Here is an 18,777-nt window from a genome sequence, read left to right on the forward strand (position 1 = left end):
ATTGCAGCCAAATGGCAGACACCTCAAAGGAGAAGGCTGCTGGTAAAACATGAGAAAGAAGGCACACACTCTAATAAAGTGTTGTGGGTACAGGACTCTATTTACAATTAAACAAAATTTGAGGTAAAAAGGCACTGGGTGGGAAGCAAGGGGGAGGATGAGCCACACTTCTAGTAACACAGGATAAAGCCAGGAGATGGATCAGACAAGAGCAGTTTGTTTTTTGTGGAAGGACTAGAACTTACAAGGTCATAGGGAAGAAGACAGCAATGGGTGAAGCTCCATGCCCCTCAATATTCTGACTATGACACAAACTGTTTTGGTCCAAGAGTAGGCTAAGGGTGCTATCCAGTACTTACCCTGGACTCAGAAAGTTGGGGGGAGCTTTGTTATAGCAAGGACCCAGATGTGGAATAAATTCATTCATTGATATAAGTAGTAATTTGGAGCACTTCTACTATTCATAACGCCTACAATATAATCCCTTTTACCCCTATAAAAGCACTGACCTTCACATTATTTCTAATCTTAACAGGTTCCTAATGGAATCCTTATAATTTAAGGAATTAAGTGAGAGATAGAGTTTCCAAAAATCATTTCATATAAATTGTTGACTTTGATCACTGTCTACATTCTACTTAATACAGTCTTGGAGTGTGTTGTATGTGTGTGAGTGGGCTTGTACACACATATAAAATATTTGGATTTTTTGGTTCATTTTTTGTTGTCAAGGAGGAAGAGAGTAGCGGCAAGGAGACAGGATCACTGTAAAAAGCCACCACCAAAAGCATCAGGACTCCAAAGCACAAGCAAATTTACAATAGAAACAATTTACAGAAGAATCCTCTGAAAGTGCTACCTTACCTTGTCATGGACTGTCATGCAGCTAGCTGCATCCTTCTGAAGAATTTCAGTTACTCCATTGGAAAGCCTTTCATACTTCAGCTTGGGTTCCTCTTCGCTCTCTTCTTCCTGCACAAACGGCAAAGAAAAATGACTGCCATCATACACTTACTTGTTTTGGAAACCTCAAAATACACTTCTTACGAGAGAATCAGAGATGGTTCCTTCAACGATGTTAATAATTCCAACTACAGCTAAAGTTTAAGATCTTCATATTTCATTTTGCCTAGGCATATTAATTGCTACAACTTCACTGGTAAAATAAATTCAAAAGTTGAAAACAAGAGTATACAGACTTAGTGTTATATTGTCACTAACTTTACATGTTGAACCTTACAATTTGCTATGGCTTCATAAAATATTCTTAATCCTCACCGTTATGGAAGAAAGTTAGTAATCAATATTTACTATAATGGCCATGAATTAATAAATCAAGGAGAGTTGTAAAAGTTACTATGATTCAGAGTAAGATTTTATTTTACATCAATAAGTAATGAGAAACAAAAAGTTTATATACAGAAAACTGTGATGGCATAAAGCTAGCCAAAACAGAAGTCCATAAAAATAATCTACTCATTGACATTAGCTAGAGGGTGAAGACTATGGAATTATCGTGTATCCAAGGCATCAAAGGGTTGCTGAGGCAACCTCAACCAGAAGGGTCAAGATTCCAGGGCAGCAAAGAATTGAGCTGGCGTTCTTCAGCCACTTTCTTCCTGGAGGCATTTACTAATTCTGGGTGTAGGACAAGAGGCTGAGAACCCAAGCTCTGCCTGGGAAGACAGCCACTGCTGGGGGTAGGGAAAGCAGCACACCTTCTGGCACTTGTGGGGACAGAGTGACAAAACTGGAGAGAGACCTGAGGGGCCAAGATATCAGTGGAAAAGAGGCAGAGACACAAGCTTGTTACACAGTTACTTCTCCCTGTAAGACAACTGTCAATTTCTAAAACCCGCACAGGATGAAGCTAAAAAGCTGAACAGAAAGAAAAATACAAACCAGCTGCCTTGATGTGTTAAGAAGGTAAGAATAAGAGTTCAGGAGGCATTGGGAAATTGGATCCTGGTGAATATCACAGTCTTAGTCAGAACTCCTGGTCCCTACAGGACACAAAAACTTAACTCCCATAGAGCTCTGACTCAGTTCAATCTTTGACTGGAGTGAGGTATATAACCCCCAACATACCTGTCTAGTGAAGGAAAGGGTGACTCCTCTCTGGAGAAAGAAAACCACCGAGGCCTCTACAATTTTTCATGTACAGTACTAAGGATTCAATAAAATATTACCCGGTATGCCATAAGACAGGACCAAATGACCAAAAATCAAAATGAAAAAAGACCATAAAAATAAACAAATGGGTGACCTAGACATTGAAGTTAGCAGTAAAGGGCTTTAAAATAACTACAACTACATGTTCAAAAAAAAAACAGAAAAAGACAGAGAGCTGATGAAAAGATAGAAATTTTCAACAGAACTCTAATCTGTAAAAAAAAAAAGGAATCAAATGAAAATTTTTACCTGAAAATGTTAACTGAATTAAGAAGCCAATAGATGGTTTAATAGAAGATTAGTAAAACAGAAGACAAAATAAGTGAAATGAGTAAAAAAAAATATTCAAAGGGAAGCCCAGAGAAGAATAAATGGAAGGAAAATATATAAAGGAATCTATTAGGCATGTAGAACACAGTGAAAAGCTCTAACATACTTTTCATTACTGTCTCAGAAGGATAAGGAAAAATGGAAAGGAACAAGAGCAACATTTAAAGAGATAATAACAGAATTTTCCAAAACTGATAAGACATCAACCTGCAAACTCAAGAAGCTCTGCAATAAGCAGGATAAATATAAAGTCACACCTAAGATGCATCACAGTAAAAAGAAAATTAGGTAAAAGAAAAACGACTTGTAGAGTAGTAAGTGCTCTGCCTACAGAAGATTATAAGACTGAGAGGACAGACTAGACAGACTGCAAAATCAAATTCTTACAGAAGTCTTCACCTCTGGGGCAAGGGATTACATCTTCACACGGAAAGGGTTTAATCTGTGGATTAATGGAAATGATGGACTATATCAAGCATCATGCTAGAGACTTCATATCAGATATCTCATTTCAACCTGACTTAAAAGAAAAAAAAAAAACCCCACTGAGAGTTAAGTATAATGGTCCCGTTTTACAGATTTTCAGCAAAAACTGGTGATGAGAGATTTTAAGTAATTTCCTCAAGACATACAGTGAGAGTAGAGGAGAAGCTAAAATTCAAATTCAGCTATGAGTGCTCTAAAGTCAATACCTTCTATAACACACTCCAAAATCTCCTATGAAAATGACTCTACAAACCACAACAGAAGCCTATTCTAAACCTAGAAATAATTATAAACTATGTGATTATTAGAAAACATTTTAAAATATGTTTATTTAGCAGGTGCATTAGCTAGTTATTGCTGTGTAACAAATTATGCCAACACTTGCTGATTTATTTATTTTATTATTATTTTCTATAAAGATAGAGACTCATTATGTTGCCCAGGCTGGACTCAAACTCATAGGTTCAAGAGATCTTCTCGCCTCAGCCTTCCAAGTAGCTGAGACTACAAGCATGTGCCACACTCCTGGTCACCAAAATGTACTGATTTAAAACAACAATAAATATGTATTATTTTACAGTTTCTATGGGTAAGCAATTCAGAAGCAGCTTAGCTGAGTGGTTCACTGAGGATCTCTCACAGGGTTGCAGACAAGATGTCAGCTAGAGCTGCAACTATCGGAAGGCCTGACTGGGATTAGAGGATCTACTTCCAAGATGGCTCAATCAAATGGCTGGCAAGTTGGTCCTCACTGTTGGCAGAAGTTGCCAACATTCTTGGATCACTCATTCTGGAGGAAGTCACTTGCCATGTTCTGATCAAGCAGCCCCATGGAGGGGTCCATGAAGCAAGAGTGATCCAAGAGAAAACAAAGTGGAAGCCCCTTCTATGTTTTGTATGGCCTCAGATGGAATGCTGTCATTTCTACAATATCCTTTCAACCATACGGGTCAGCCATGATTCAGTGTGGGAGGCGCAGACACAGAGCATGAATAGGAGGTGAGGATCACTGGAGGCCATCATGCAGACTAGCTACAAGAACAGTAATGACAGTTTAAGAGCCATAAGCTCAGTTAAAATCAGTATTTCGTGTCTACTGATGAGCTGTCTTAAATTTAATTCCCTAGTTATACATAAGCTATTAGCTGTTTATTTCGTATGCGAGTATTCAAAACAAAGATGATATACCTATTATTAACTTTCCAAGAATAACTTGAAGAACTAATGGCAACAAAAGGGAAGTATAAGCACAGTTATCCACAGGGCCTACACATTTCTATGAAAAGGTAGTGATAATCTACCCAAACCAAGGAGCTGTTACACACCAAAACTGACCTGTTTTTAACAGAAAATATAAAATAGCTAATTAGCCAAGACTAAAAAACTGAAAAAAGAAAACTACACAAAACAACAGACACTTCTACTTACATATCTACAAGCAAGAAAGAGAAATCATTACAAAGTTAATATTAAATGTAGCACAGATGATGTGTGCATTCTGAAGTAAACATGTTAAATACAAATTGAATCCTGAGTGTTAGTCTTTATAATAAGATGCCACATGTTGCTCAAGTCGGGACATCAAATGTGCATCCAATGTGAAAAGTTAATTCTAGCCTCTTGACTATTTTGCATAAAAGCACTCATCCACGGACCATTAGATAAAGTCACTGTAAATAAGGTTTTCCTGTCTTACTTATAAGTGAAAACTAAATAACTTCTCACACGTAAATATACAAAAATAAATACTTTCACAACACAGCTCAGTGAAGCATCCTTACTGGGTTTCAAAAACCATAAATAAAATGAAGACTCCAATATTAGGCATTTGATGTACCCTTTCACGCTTTTCTGACAAGTATCTTTTATGCTAAGTTAAAAGCAGGGTAAAGGTGAATTTTTAAGTTTTTTTTTTTCTCCTTGCTGTAAACAAAGAAAATAGAAAGTGATTCAAAAATACGATTCATGGAGGTTATTCTGCTACTGTAGACTCCACATCACACTTTAAATAAAAAACATTTAAAAATATAATAGATTATAGAGTTTCTCTTTAACTAAAAAAAATAATAATAGAAAAAAGGTTTCCATGCAGTTTGGACTTCCATGGTAAACAACCCAGTGTTAATAAAAAGCAAATCAATAATTTTTGTTAAATTTTAATAATCCTACAAACCTACAAATAAAACCATCAACCGTCTGAGTTGAGATGACAGTTAACTGCGTTTCTATGACAACCTAGTGGAATAGTACAAGTCCTGACTTGCAGCTAAGCGGAGATACAAACACAGTGACATTTACCCATACAAGAAAAATTTGCGGCTTTCTTTTAAAAAGAATCAATTCCTCAACTCGCATAGATTTTTACTAAGTGTAGAGCACTTTTAATTAAAGACAAGTCCTTTATACCATCCTACAGAATTCTAAACACTATCTAAAAATAAATGTCACATCATGGTCAATCTTCCTGAGTTTTGGACTTAGGAGGAGGGAAATTACTTTTAAGGATAACAAATTAAAGCAATTAAAGACTTTTCCCTGAAAAACTGTTGAGTAATGTTGTTACAGTGTTATCATCGGGTACATTTTCATGGAGGAAGTCCTGTTTACCTAACTTGGTCTTGTATACCAACAAGAACATTTTATGTTTCTTTTCACCTAATAATTTAAAATTTGTGTACAAGAAATTGATTTTTTCGTTGTTTACAACCAAAAATAATTGTGTAGCATGGATTCTACATTCTTCACCTTGTTTAAATGTTGTATTTGTCACATATTAGTACATTTTATATGGCATCGCTGTCACAGACCAAATGAAGACTTGAATTTTACTTTTTAAAAATGTCTGTCACATTAATTCTAGGGGTTAAGAGAAAGATCATTACATTTTCTACTGTTACTACTTACACAGAACTTAAAATGTCATCTCTGGATAACATTTCTTTATTAAAATCCAATTTTGTTTTGTTTTTACAAAATAAAATGATACTCAATATACTGGTTGGAGAAAGGTGAGATATCTTACAAAGCCCAAATTAGGCTGGTAGAAAACACCACCAGTGGAGCACTCCTGGACTATTCACATTGCACTCTGTGGAGATGACCTTCATCCTCTCCAGCTTCACCTGAGAAAGACCTCAGCTGAACCTCCAGGAATTTTAATAAGATGAATGGTTTAGCTGGTTTCATGTCATCAACTACATCTGACTAGGGGCAAATCCTTTTAATAAATATCCAATGTTTTAAAGCTAGATACAATAGGGAAACACTAATATCCTCAAAAGAAATTCATACACACACACACAAAAAACTTTCATGCAGTTTGAACTTCCACAGTAAAAAACCAACTATTAATAAAAAGAAAATCGATAACCAACCCTGGGGATGAAGCTATAAAATACAGGTTTTCTTCCTCTAGAACATTCTTTCTAGAACTCTAATTACCTATGGGGAATTGAAATATCCAAAATTGGTAGTGGACCTTACAAGCTTAACATATAAAAACAGCTATCAAAATCCTGTATCAAAACATTTGAATTTTAGGAAATTTGCATTTTAAAATATTCTCTCTTTACAAATAATTCAATTTGTAGAAGCCCTAAACTAAAATATGTCTTTGCTATTACTATTTATTAGAGAAGAGAGAGAATAGAAAAACACAGTGGGTGCTAAATACAAATTTTTTAAGAGCATAATTAAAATTAATACAAGTCAATCAAAACACATCTTGAGATTCAAAAACATATAACTATATATATATAGTTTGTTTGTTTGTTTGTTTTGAGACGGAGTCTCGCTCTGTCGCCCAGGCTGGAGTGCAGAGGCACAATATGGGTTCACTGCAAGCTCCGCCTCCTGGGTTCACACCATTCACCTGCCTCAGCCTCCCAAGTAGCTGGGACTACAGGCACCCACCACCATGCCTGGCTAATTTTTTGTATTTTTAGTAGAGATGGGGCTTCACAGTGTTAGCCAGGATGGTCTCGATCTCCTGATCTCGTGATCTGCCCACCTCAGCCTCCCAAAGGGCTGCGATTACAGGCGTGAGCCACCATGCACAGCCAACATATAACAATATTTTAAGGAACAGTTCTAGTCACTACCACAGGATATTAACATATTATCAACATGCACAAAAGGCAACATAGACAGGAGCTACATATTATTGGATATTTACATTTATTTAAAACTATAACATTATCACCAAAAGTACATGCATAATATGGGACATCTCCAAATCTGTCACATTTGTATTAAAGTTTTCCATAAAGTGTAGAAAAGATCCAAGATGAGAAAAAAAGAATGCCTAAAAAAGAATCTGAAGGTAAAGTTCAAAATTAATCAGAGTAAAGTCTTCAATTAGCTTTGTATTGCCCATCCCACCTCACCCCAAGAAAGAATGCTATTTCTTTAAAAGGACAACTGTAACTATTAATACTGTATGCTATAGTTCTATTAAAGAAAGATCATTTTATTTACACACAAAGATGACTATCTGATAGGAAGGATGGCTTTATAGATCTTTCTAAAGTGTCAAAACGTATCAAGAAAACTACATAAATAAGCTGAAAGAGTAACTTCTGGTTTCCATTAATAACACCAGGTATTATAGTTGCCTTTTTAAGGTATATAGTTGCCTTTTTAAGTTAAGTTATAGTTTCTTTTTAAGAAAGTGACATGAAGATAATGGAATTCATCTACAGTAAAATAACTGTGGTCAAAGCTCCCGGCATGCCTTTACATCAGACTGCAGATAGGTAGGCAATTACATTCTTATACGAATGCAAATAAGGTTGTTAAATGTTCAACTTACAAGCAAAATTGCTATTAAGGAAAAAAATATTAATTTTTAAAGTAGCTGAAATTAGGAGCTGATAAACGTAATCTGGATGGCATGGGTCTACTTTTTCAAACAGAAAATTCACCATGAGTTTACTATACCCACATATTCTTATTTAAAGCATAAAATACATACAGTTAAATGAGTAGTTCTCAACCAGAGGTGATTTTCGTCCCCCAGGGACATTTACTTGGCAATGTCTACAGTCATTTTCATTGTCACAGTTGGGTGGGGGAAAGGTGCCACTGACATCTAGCAGGTAGAGGCCAGGGATTATGCTAAACAACCTACAAAGCACAAGACACTCTCCCAGAACAAAAAATTATCCAGCCCAAAGTAGCCCCAATGTTGACAAATCCTGGATTAAGTAAATTTCACAAGAAAAAATATTACATGTACATTCAAATCTGTTTTCAAAGACAATTTAATAACAAAAAGAAATGTTCTCACAATGTCTTGCTAAGTGAAAGAATGGGTCATAAAACCTGCTTTGTATGATCCAAATATTATTTAAGAAATGTATATGCATATATGGGGGGAAGATGAGAAGAATAAAAACCAAAATGGTAATTTTCCTAAGGTCAGTTTCTTCCTCTGTAGAACAGGGATGATCATAGAAATCACATCACCGGCTTGCTGTCACTATTGAAGATAGCAAATGAAAAAATCGCTGTTGTGAGCTAGTGCCAATATTTTCTAAATTTTCTAAAACAAACATATTTATTATAAAAATAAATGGTTCAACATCCTCTTCAACACTTTGTATCTACTGAGCTAAGATCTTTATCTCTCAAAGCTGCTTTCCTTTACCGTAACACAGTGACCAGAAAACTGAGAAAAAGTTGAGCCCCTAATAATTGAGGAGCTCTACTTAAGATTCACAAGATATGCAGTCTTCATAAACCCTGGTCTCTCCTGTGCCCTGTAGTATTAGAATTTCATGTTCAATTCAAGGAGGAAAAAATAAGGTGAAGGTTCCCATGCCCTAAGCCACATACCATAAACAGGATCAACTCCCATCATTTAGTTTATATTGGGAAAGCGATAAGAATATATAGAAAAGGGGAAAAAATGAGAAAAGCAAATAAGCTTTTCATTTCCTTCTAGCCATATGGAATAACCTCACCAATCTTCAAGCTATGCCATTCAGGTGGACAATTTCCGCCACTAAAGCCAACATAACCCTCTTTTCCTTTCTTGCCAATATCCCTTGGTGATCACAAGATCCTTAGAAGCAGAGTTTATGCCTTTTCATTGTTCTGAACTTCACCTAACAGAACTGTGGGTACCTAATAAAGAACAGTGAAAACAAACGTATGTAGTAACAGCAGGCCAGGTTTGGTAAGCAGCTTTTCTAAGACATTCTCATTTAGATTTCCACACAGGAAAATCCAAATCATAGAATATTAACCAAAGGACCTCAGAGATCATCTAAACTATGTGTTACTTCGCAGACACAGAGAGGGAGGGGTAAAGGGGGGAGTAAGGAGGTAGAGGCACCAAACAGAAGGAAAGGGCTGGCAATTTTGCAATACTGTAAACTAGAATTACAGAAAACGTATAGAAGTGGAACTATACCATCTTCTAGCAGTAGAAGCAAACAGAGGTCCTGCAAACTCAGTTGTCGGAAAAACTTAACACTTATTTCTAAGAAATCTATGTTGTTATACGAAAAAGGACAATGCTGAAGTTCTCAAATTACTTTGTTTGAGAGGAGATTCAATACCTCTCAAGCATTTCCAATTGCACATCCCATAAGCCAAGTGCAAAGAAGCATCTTGCTAACCACCCCTACCAAAGCCTCTTCCAGTCGCTCAATAATTTCCCAGAAAAATTACACAAAAACTCACTATAGCAGTAAGCATTAACATGATTACCAAAATCAAGGAGAAACGGACACATTTGTTGAATCTAAATTCCTGACATATCCTGACTTGTTTCCAGAAACATAACCCACCTGAGCGAAAGGTATTCCGATGATTTCTAGTTCTCTCACCAACCCTCTGTGCCCAAGACTGGGCTGAGCCTGCCCCAGCCTCACAGAGCTGGCCCCTGCCCTACCCCTTAGCTACTGTTTTCCAGAAGGAGAACTATGCTTGCAGCCTCTGCCCACTGTATCTCCAATCCTCACACATTTTAGCCCTGACCACCAGCTTTCTACATCTTTCTTCCACAGGCTGAGACTCTAAACCTCTATCACCTGGGCAGTGCCCTCCATGGTCTGGGAGTCCAGCCTTAAGCAGGGCAGGACCAAAGGACCTCTAATAGCAGGAAGGTGGGCACTGCAGGCACCAGAGAAAACTAACAAAAGTAAAGCTAAAATGAATTAATAAACCAGAGGAAAAAAAATTAGTAAGTCCAAGCATTAGTACCTTTTAAAGACAAATTGAATATGACACACACAAACAAACAGTGAAAAAATAAAAGCCATTAAAGTACTATCTATCTCATGCAGAAAGGTACATGGCTCAGACTGTTCTAGTGCAAAGCAAGTTCTATTAAAAACCTTCAAAGAATGGAAAATTTCCAACTTATTTAAGCTGCCCCATAAGAGGGAAATATAAAAACAAATTCATTTTGATAACCCTGATATCAAAACTCCCAAAGAGTACACCAAAAACAACAAAAAATATACATATAATTCTGTCATCACATGTAGGAATTTAAATGTAGAAAGTCTAAATATCATAAATCAAACCCAGCATATATTAATAGAAAACACTGAAGATCAAATATTGCAAAAACACAAAGACTGAACATTAGGAAATCTGACGTCATTTGGTAAGTCAGAGAAAAAAAAAAAACACAGGGCCATCTTGACAGACACTGCAGACAGCATTTATAAAGTTCAACACTTGTTTCTGATCTTAAAAAAGCTTTCAGTAAATAAAAAAGTTTCTTTACCGAAGAGCTAAGAATGAAGAGCCAAGAATGACCGTTTGAAATCAGAAGTCAACATGATACGGAACAATGAAGTAAGAGAAACATTCCATCATGAGCAGGAAACAACGCACAGGTGCCAACAATCACTTCTGCTTTTTTCAAAACCAATTTAGAAGTTTTAGCCAAGGCAAAAGACAAGAAAATGGAAAACGTAATAAATAGATCCTTGTTGGTATGGTCTTATTTGAAGACAGCATGACTAGAAAGAACACAACACAGCTTCTGCCAAGACAGAGAGCTGACCTGCGCTGCTGGCCTCCTACCCCCAACTCAGCCCTGAAGACACGATAAAAATGAGAGGAAAGAGAGATTCCAGAAATTAACATGCCCAAGTAAGAAACTATGGAGGCAATGAACGACCCACAGTGGGGAGCCAGGGGCAACAGTGAGGACGAGGGTCAAGGAAAGCTGGCAGATCCAGCAAAGGCCTCTCCCCAGCGTGCCTGGTTTTGCTGCCGCCTTCACTATAGAAATGGGCAGCAACAGCCCAGCCTCACAGGGGTGAGGACTGGCCAGCTGCATTCACTCCTCCATTTTCTCCCTTCCTCCTAACAAGCAGAGATGGTTGTTAGGGTCTGCTTCCTCTGTGGATTAACCCAAACTGCACTTCACCAAGGCTCAGAAGAGTCATCTCACAAATCCCCACACTAAATCGTATTTTTGGAGGAAGTATTCAAACAACAGGAAAAAAAAATCCAGAAGCTGCTATAAGACAGTGGTCCCCAACCTCCTGAGCACCAGGGACTGGTTTCGTGGAAGACAATTTTTCCACCAGGGTGGGGGTGGTGGTGATGGTCTTGGTTTGGGGATGAAACTGTTCCACCTCAGATCATCAGGCATTAGATTCTCATAAGGAGTGCAACCTAGATTCTTTGCATGCACAGATCACAGTATGGTTCACGCTCCTGTGAGAATCTCATGCTGCGGCTGATCTGACAGGAGGTGGATCTCAGGTGGTAATGCTCACTCCCTCGCTGCGCACATGGACCGGCGGGTAGGAGACCCCTGCTGAAAAAGGTATGAGATGTAAGGACAATCAAGTATCTTAATAAAGGTCACTAATGCCATTTTTTTTTTAAGAAAAAAGGAGAGAATTATCCAAAATCCTACTGAAATTCATAATCAAGAGCCACTCACAAAATAAACTAAAATTTTTATTTTGCCAGTTCTACCATATGAAGTGCATATACACTGTACAAGTTACTTAAAACCTCAGTTACCTTGCCTTCTGTGAAAGGGAAATGATAACCTGTACCTCAGAGGATTTTTGTAAGAATTAAATGTAATAAATGTACATCAAGCACAAAGCCCAGTATCTGGTAATACCCAGTAAATGTCAAATACTAAAAATACGGCCATGAGGTGTATTACAACCCCAACTTCACACTGCAGAACTCATAGTCTCCCTTCTAAGTTACTTCCTATCACATGACCAGACCATAAAACCAAACAGTAACACTTCTCATCTAATTACTTCATTGTTTTAAACTATTAAAAGATGAAGACACATTACTTTTTATTTTACCACATCATTTAAAAAAATTTTTTTTCACACACATCTAAGTGTGAATCTTGCTATTAGGAATGTAAAAGGACATACTACCATCTCCTATTTAAGCCAAGAACCTCTCCTGGATGCCTGTAAGGACTAAAAGTAGCCCATTACAGCCCAAATCCCTCAAAACTGCCCAAACACTGGTGATGGAAATGATGACAAATAGACTAAATCCTTAAGCTCTATCAGAGGTTTCCCCACTCCCATCCCTCCCTGATACGATTCTGAGACATATTTAATCTACCAAGGTCTTTGGGGAAAACAGTCATATTCTAAAGTAAACGACTGTGATGACATGGATGCCTGTGAATCTCTGTATTTAAAAACGGCTGCACTGAAACTGAAATGGCTCATAGAGGAAAGAAATCTTCATGCTATTTAAGATTTGTTATAGCATTCCTTGAGCCTGCAGAGATAGGAATGCCTTAAAGCCTTGACAGCATAGAATCAGGTCCTAATTGTCAAGTGAAATGATCGTTTAAACACACTCTTGAACGATCATCAGAAAAGACACATTTTTATAAATACAGTTCCCCACAGTATTAGCAGTTCCGTCACAACCATTTTCTGTATGTTTTCCTTGCTGTATTTGACTCCCCAAATTCTGAAATGCAGCCTAATGAAAAGTGTTAAGGAGACAAGGTCGGCCGGGCGCGGTGGCTCAAGCCTGTAATCCCAGCACTTTGGGAGGCCGAGACGGGCGGATCACGAGGTCAGGAGATCGAGACCATCCTGGCGAACACGGTGAAACCCCGTCTCTACTAAAAAATACAAAAAACTAGCCGGGCGAGGTGGTGGGCGTCTGTAGTCCCAGCTACTCGGGAGGCTGAGGCAGGAGAATGGCCTGAACCCGGGAGGCGGAGCTTGCAGTGAGCTGAGATCCGGCCACTGCACTCCAGCCCCGGCGACAGAGCAAGACTCCGTCTCAAAAAAAAAAAAAAAAGAGACAAGGTCATTCAATCAAATTATTTACTGTATTAGTTTCCTATCACTGCTGTAAAAAAAATCACAAACTTAGTGTGAAACAACACAAATTTGTTGTCGTACAATGCTGTAGGTTAGAAGTCCGACACAGATCTCACTGGGCTAAAATCAGGGTGTCAGCAGTGCTGCCCTCCCCTGGAAACTGGGGGGAGAATCCCTTTCCTCTCCTTTTCCAGTTTCCAAAAGCGCCGGCAATCCTTGGCTGTGGGCCCTTCTTCCCCGTTCAAAGCTAGCAAAGGCAGGTTGAATCGTTCCCACATCACAGCCTTTTCTCCTGCCTCCCTCTCCCATTTATAAAGACCCTTAAGATTATACTGGTCCTGCCCAGATAATCTCACTCTCAAGCCAGCTGATTAGCAACCTTGATTCTCCCTTGCTGTGTAACACGACATATTCACAGATTCCAGGGATTAGGATGTAGACATCTTTGGGGAACCATTATTCTGCCTGTTACGGAGAATAATACAAGGATCAGAGAGGATAAAAATGATGGTGAGCGAAAGAGTTGGAAACCCTGAGCCAAATCCAAAGCTAAATAAAAAAACTTCTCATTTGCTTGCTCCTAAATTAAAGATTGATCCCTGTGAGGACACGGCATGGGATAAAACAATTCTCGGGTTGAGTTAGGAGGCAAGGAGTGGTCCTTATTTCTGTTTGACAAAGGCCTTCTCAAAGCCCTAGTTTCACCAACTCCAAAATAAGGACACAACACCAGCTTCACATAATTGTTGAGAGGATTAACAAAATCAATTCATTTATTCACTGACAAGCAGTTCTACTAGATACTGGGGACAGGGTCCCTACCCTCATGAAAGTGCCTGGCATACATATGGACAAAAAATAATAAAATAGCAGCAGCATGCTTTCTGAATACCTTTTAATGCCAGACAAGGTGCCAAATACACACTATCTCCTTTAACAGTCACTCAACAAACGTATCCCATACAAGCATTCTAGATTGCACCATTTTGTAATATACAGTACAAGAATTTCTCAGGGCATCTCAAAGACATTGTGCCAACTCAATCGCTCCTGAGCTCCTTCCAGTCAAGGCCCACCACCACAGGTCACCACAACTGCTCTTAGAATCACCAGTGGCCTCACTTGTGCAGATCCAGCAGTGAATCCCTAGACCTCATCTCATTCCTCCTCTCAGCAGCATTTGACACAATGATGGTGCCCTGCATCCAGAGATGTGTTCCTCCCTTGGCTTCTGGGGCACCACTCTCTCCTGGTTCTCTTCCTACCTCACTGGTTACCTCTTCTCTGTTTCCTTTGCTGATTTCCCTTCATCTACCAGATCTCTAAAATGTGGTAGCACCCCTCAGGGTCCAGGCATCAGGCCTCTTTATCTGTCCTCATGTCCTAAATGATCTCATCTAGTTTCATGGTTTTGAACACCATCTAAATACTGAGTCACAAATTCCTGCCTCCAGTCCAGATCTGAACTACTCTTTTTCAGGTCTATTAGACAATTCTACTTGGATGTCTAACTGACATCTCCAACTCAAAATATGCAAAGTAGAACTTCCAACCTACCCTACCACCACCACCTTCACCCTGAGCACCAAAACTAACTCTAGCCAGAGTCCTCCCCTACCTCAGTTACAGGAACCCCGTCATTCCAACTGCTCATCCTTGACTGTTCCCTTTCACTTACACACCCACATTTTAGTCAGGAAATCTACTGGCTATACTTTAACAACAAAAAGCAACTACAGCCTTCATCGCCTCTAGCCCAGAGTTTTAACAAAGCCTCCCCACTGGTCTCCCCTATTCCTACTTATTATCCTCCTTAGACATTTTTTAAAACAGCATCCAGAGTGATCCTACTAAAACAAAGACTCTCCAGTGTTTTCCAGCTTACAGTAAAAAACAAAGACAAGGGCCAGGCGCAGTGGCTCATTCCTGTAATCCCAGCACTTTGGGAGGCCGAAGCAGACGGATTACTTGAGGTCAGGAGTTCGAGACCAGCCTGGCCAACATGGTGAAACTCCATCTCTACTACTACAAAAATTAGGTGGACATGGTCACATACACCTGTAGTCCTAGCTACTCGGGAGGCTGAGGCAGGAGAATCGCTTGAACCCAGGAGGCGGAGGTTGCAGTGAGCTAAGATCGGACACTGCACTCCAGCCTGGATGACAGAGTGAGACTCCTTCTCAAAAACAAACAAAAAATAAAACAACAAAGACAAGAAATTGACCTGTAGGGTCAACATTCTTAGCTGCCCATTACTTCTTGGACACCATTTCCCACCACTCTGCTCCAGCCACATGCACATTCTAGAAGACACAAAGCATGACCCCTACCTCTGGGCACAGCATCTGCTCTTCCTTTTACCTATGAGACTTTTTCCTCAGATATTTACTCAAATGTCACCTGAACAGACAGGCCTTCCCTAACCGCCCAGCATAAAACAGCAACTCCTCAGACCACTCCGTAGTCCCCTTACCTAGTGTTATTTCACTTGGTTTATTACATATTTAAGTTTTTTTGTTTACTGTCTCCTTTCCTCATGAAATACTTGTGTATCCTAGCATCCAAGATATAAAAGTCATCAATAAATATTTGTTGAATGAATAAAATGATCAACCAGTCAATCTTGGACTGCCTAAATTTTCTTCTAGGTAGTGAAATTATAAATTCTGCTCAAATATATATCACACCAGGGGACTTGTTTTCATCTCTTCAATCTCTAAGAAAGGGCAGTAATAAAGATTCAAAAATCTTGCCCCCAGAAAGTATCTACTAAGTTTTCAAACATATAATTTGTATAATATATGCTTCAAAGGGAATGTTTATCCATGCCTGAATGATGCAATAATCAGCAGAACCTGTTAATATTAATAGCTCATTAAATGAAAGAAAAAGTTTGTAAGCCAAGTGCTATGTGGAAGCTATGTGGACACTATAATCCTATGCTCCACTTATCTCAGCAATCAATCTCATAACAGGATGCATGACCATTTTTGTCACTAGTTGCCATAAATCTGTTTATTAAAAGTAATACACGTAAAGAATCAATTTAATTTTCAATAAATGATTCATAAATGTTCTACCCACCAGGTGAGATAAATAAATGACTTTTGTGTGATACATTTCCTGATTTAAAAAGCGATCTCCTGATTTCTCACAATGACTGGTTTCCATTTTAACAAAACTGAAAAAGAACTCTCTTTGTGGCTGATACACCTAGAAACTGCATTTTATTTTAAAATTAATTTCTCATTCAACTAAATAGCATACAGGTTTATTTTAATAATTTCAAGTATTTGTCAGTCCACTTGGGTTTATTAAAATTTATATATCTAACATATTTAAGAACTCCTAACTGGTATGTGGAAGAATTAAACCAGAACTAAATACACATCTGTTTAGGGGCAATGCTTATTTAATATGTTATTAAATGCTTATTTAATAATGTTATATCTTTATAATGTTTAATAAATAAGGCAATGCTTATATAATAATAACAAAAATCGTAAAGACAGAGGTGACACTATATATATATATATATATATTTTTTTTTTTTTTTTTTTTTTTTTTTTTGAGACGGAGTCTCGCTCTGTCGCCCAGGCTGGAGTGCAGTGGCCGGATCTCAGCTCACTGCAAGCTCCGCCTCCCGGGTTCCCGCCATTCTCCTGCCTCAGCCTCCCGAGTAGCTGGGACTACAAGCGCCCGCCACCTCACCCGGCTAGTTTTTTGTATTTTTTTTTTAGTAGAGACGGGGTTTCACCATGTTAGCCAGGATAGTCTCGATCTCCTGACCTCATGATCCGCCCGTCTCAGCCTCCCAAAGTGCTGGGATTACAGGCTTGAGCCACCGCGCCTGGCCTATATATATTTTTTTAATTTGCTTTTTTTGTAGAGAGGAAAGATCACTGTTACCCAGGCTGGTCTTGAACTCCTGACCTCAAGCAATGCTCCCACCTCAGGTTCCCAATGTGCTGTGATTACAAGTGTAAGCCACTGCACCTGGCCTACACCAATTAACTGTTCTGTAATTACCTGCCTTGGCCTTGGCTCTGAGTAATAAAATGCACACACAATCTTTGCTTCAATGGAACAAACTATAGGCAGAATAAGCCTAGTTTAGCTATTCAGTTGCGTTCACAAATCAAAGGTCTCTGGAACCCTCATCTGGTACGAAACAGACCTCAAAACATTTCACTTGCTATTTAGTGCTCTTCTCTTTCCTTGACACTCCTCTTTAGCCTGTTTTTTCCCTTCTTATTTTTCTCTCTGCTGTTCAACTGTAATCTTGAAATGTTAGGCTAATAACTTGAGGTTTATATCGCAAAGTTCTCTGTACAATACTCTAAACTCTTCTGAGAAAGGTGGGATACACTTATAAATATATAATACACCAAGAACCTATTCAGAGACACAGGATTTTGTTTTTGTTTCTGTTTTGTTTTGTTTTGTTTTGTTTTTTGAGAAGGAGTCTCACTCTGTCGCGCAGGCTGGAGTGCAGTGGCGCAATCTCGGCTCACTGCAGCCTCCACCTCCCAGGTTCAGGCAATTCCCCTGCCTCAGTCTCCCGAGTAGCTGGGATTACAGGCGCATGCCACCACGCCCGACTAATTTTTTACATTTTTAGTACAGATGGGGTTTCACCATATTAGCCAGGGTGGTCTCGATCTCCTGACCTCGTGATCAGCCAAGACGCAGGATTTAAAAAAAAAAAAAAAACTTATCTCCATGAAGCAGACCTGCTTTAGTCTCCAGTTCTATCACCAATGTATTCCATAGCACATTGTTTATGTTCCATAAATAGAAAAAAAACTACAGAAAATGATCACATTTCTGTATTATTTATGGCTCAATTTCCTCTCCCTGCACTACTAATTCTACTTAGAAATAAATGTTGTGTTAAGATACTACAATTTAGAAACTGTCTGTTACTTCAGCATAACCAGCCTCTCCCACCAGATATACTACCTGATAGGACTGTGGTCCATATTAAATGAGATAATCCACATAAAGCACTCAGCACAACATGAGGCATATAGGAAATATTGAAGCAATTGATTCTTCACGATTTAAATATTATCTTGCATTAAAATGTTTATCATGAGACAAATCCAGTGTTGGAAATATCAAAGTAGCCATTAGAAAATTGTTGTAGTTATAAATTCTCTTGAAGCGAATGAAACAATAGGACATCTCAGCAAAGAAATAGAATTTTTTTTTTAAAAAAAGGAAAATTTTAGAACTAGAAAATACAATAACCAAAAGACATAACTCGCTGGATGGGCTCAATAGCAGTGTGGAGATGACTCAGGACAGAACCACTGAATCGGAGGATAAATCAAGAGAATGCATACCCTCCGAATGAGAGAGAGAAAACCAGCTTTTAAAAATGAAGAGTCAACACTTCCAAGATGGCCAAACAGGAACAGCTCCAGTCTACAGCTCCCAGCGAGATCAACGAAGAAGATGTGTGATTTCTGCACTTCCAACTGAG

General features: G+C 38.5%; 1 protein-coding gene across 3 annotated transcripts in view; it reads right to left on the reverse strand.

The window, feature by feature from the left end:
* Positions 1-18,777, reverse strand: part of VPS41 (VPS41 subunit of HOPS complex) — a 189,459-nt gene that overhangs the window by 144,079 nt on the left and 26,603 nt on the right. For 2 of the 3 annotated variants that reach the window (XM_033193706.1, XM_033193708.1), the window contains exon 3: positions 865-972. In XM_033193706.1, the coding sequence (XP_033049597.1) occupies positions 865-972 (108 nt within the window). Of the gene's footprint in view, positions 1-864; positions 973-11,591; positions 11,605-18,777 lie in introns of those variants that run through there. The other variant, XM_033193707.1, reaches the window with a different exon arrangement.

This window comes from Trachypithecus francoisi, unplaced genomic scaffold (assembly GCF_009764315.1).
Source record: "Trachypithecus francoisi isolate TF-2019V2 unplaced genomic scaffold, Tfra_2.0 Lachesis_group4, whole genome shotgun sequence".
In the NCBI taxonomy this organism is placed as follows: Eukaryota; Metazoa; Chordata; class Mammalia; order Primates; family Cercopithecidae; genus Trachypithecus; species Trachypithecus francoisi.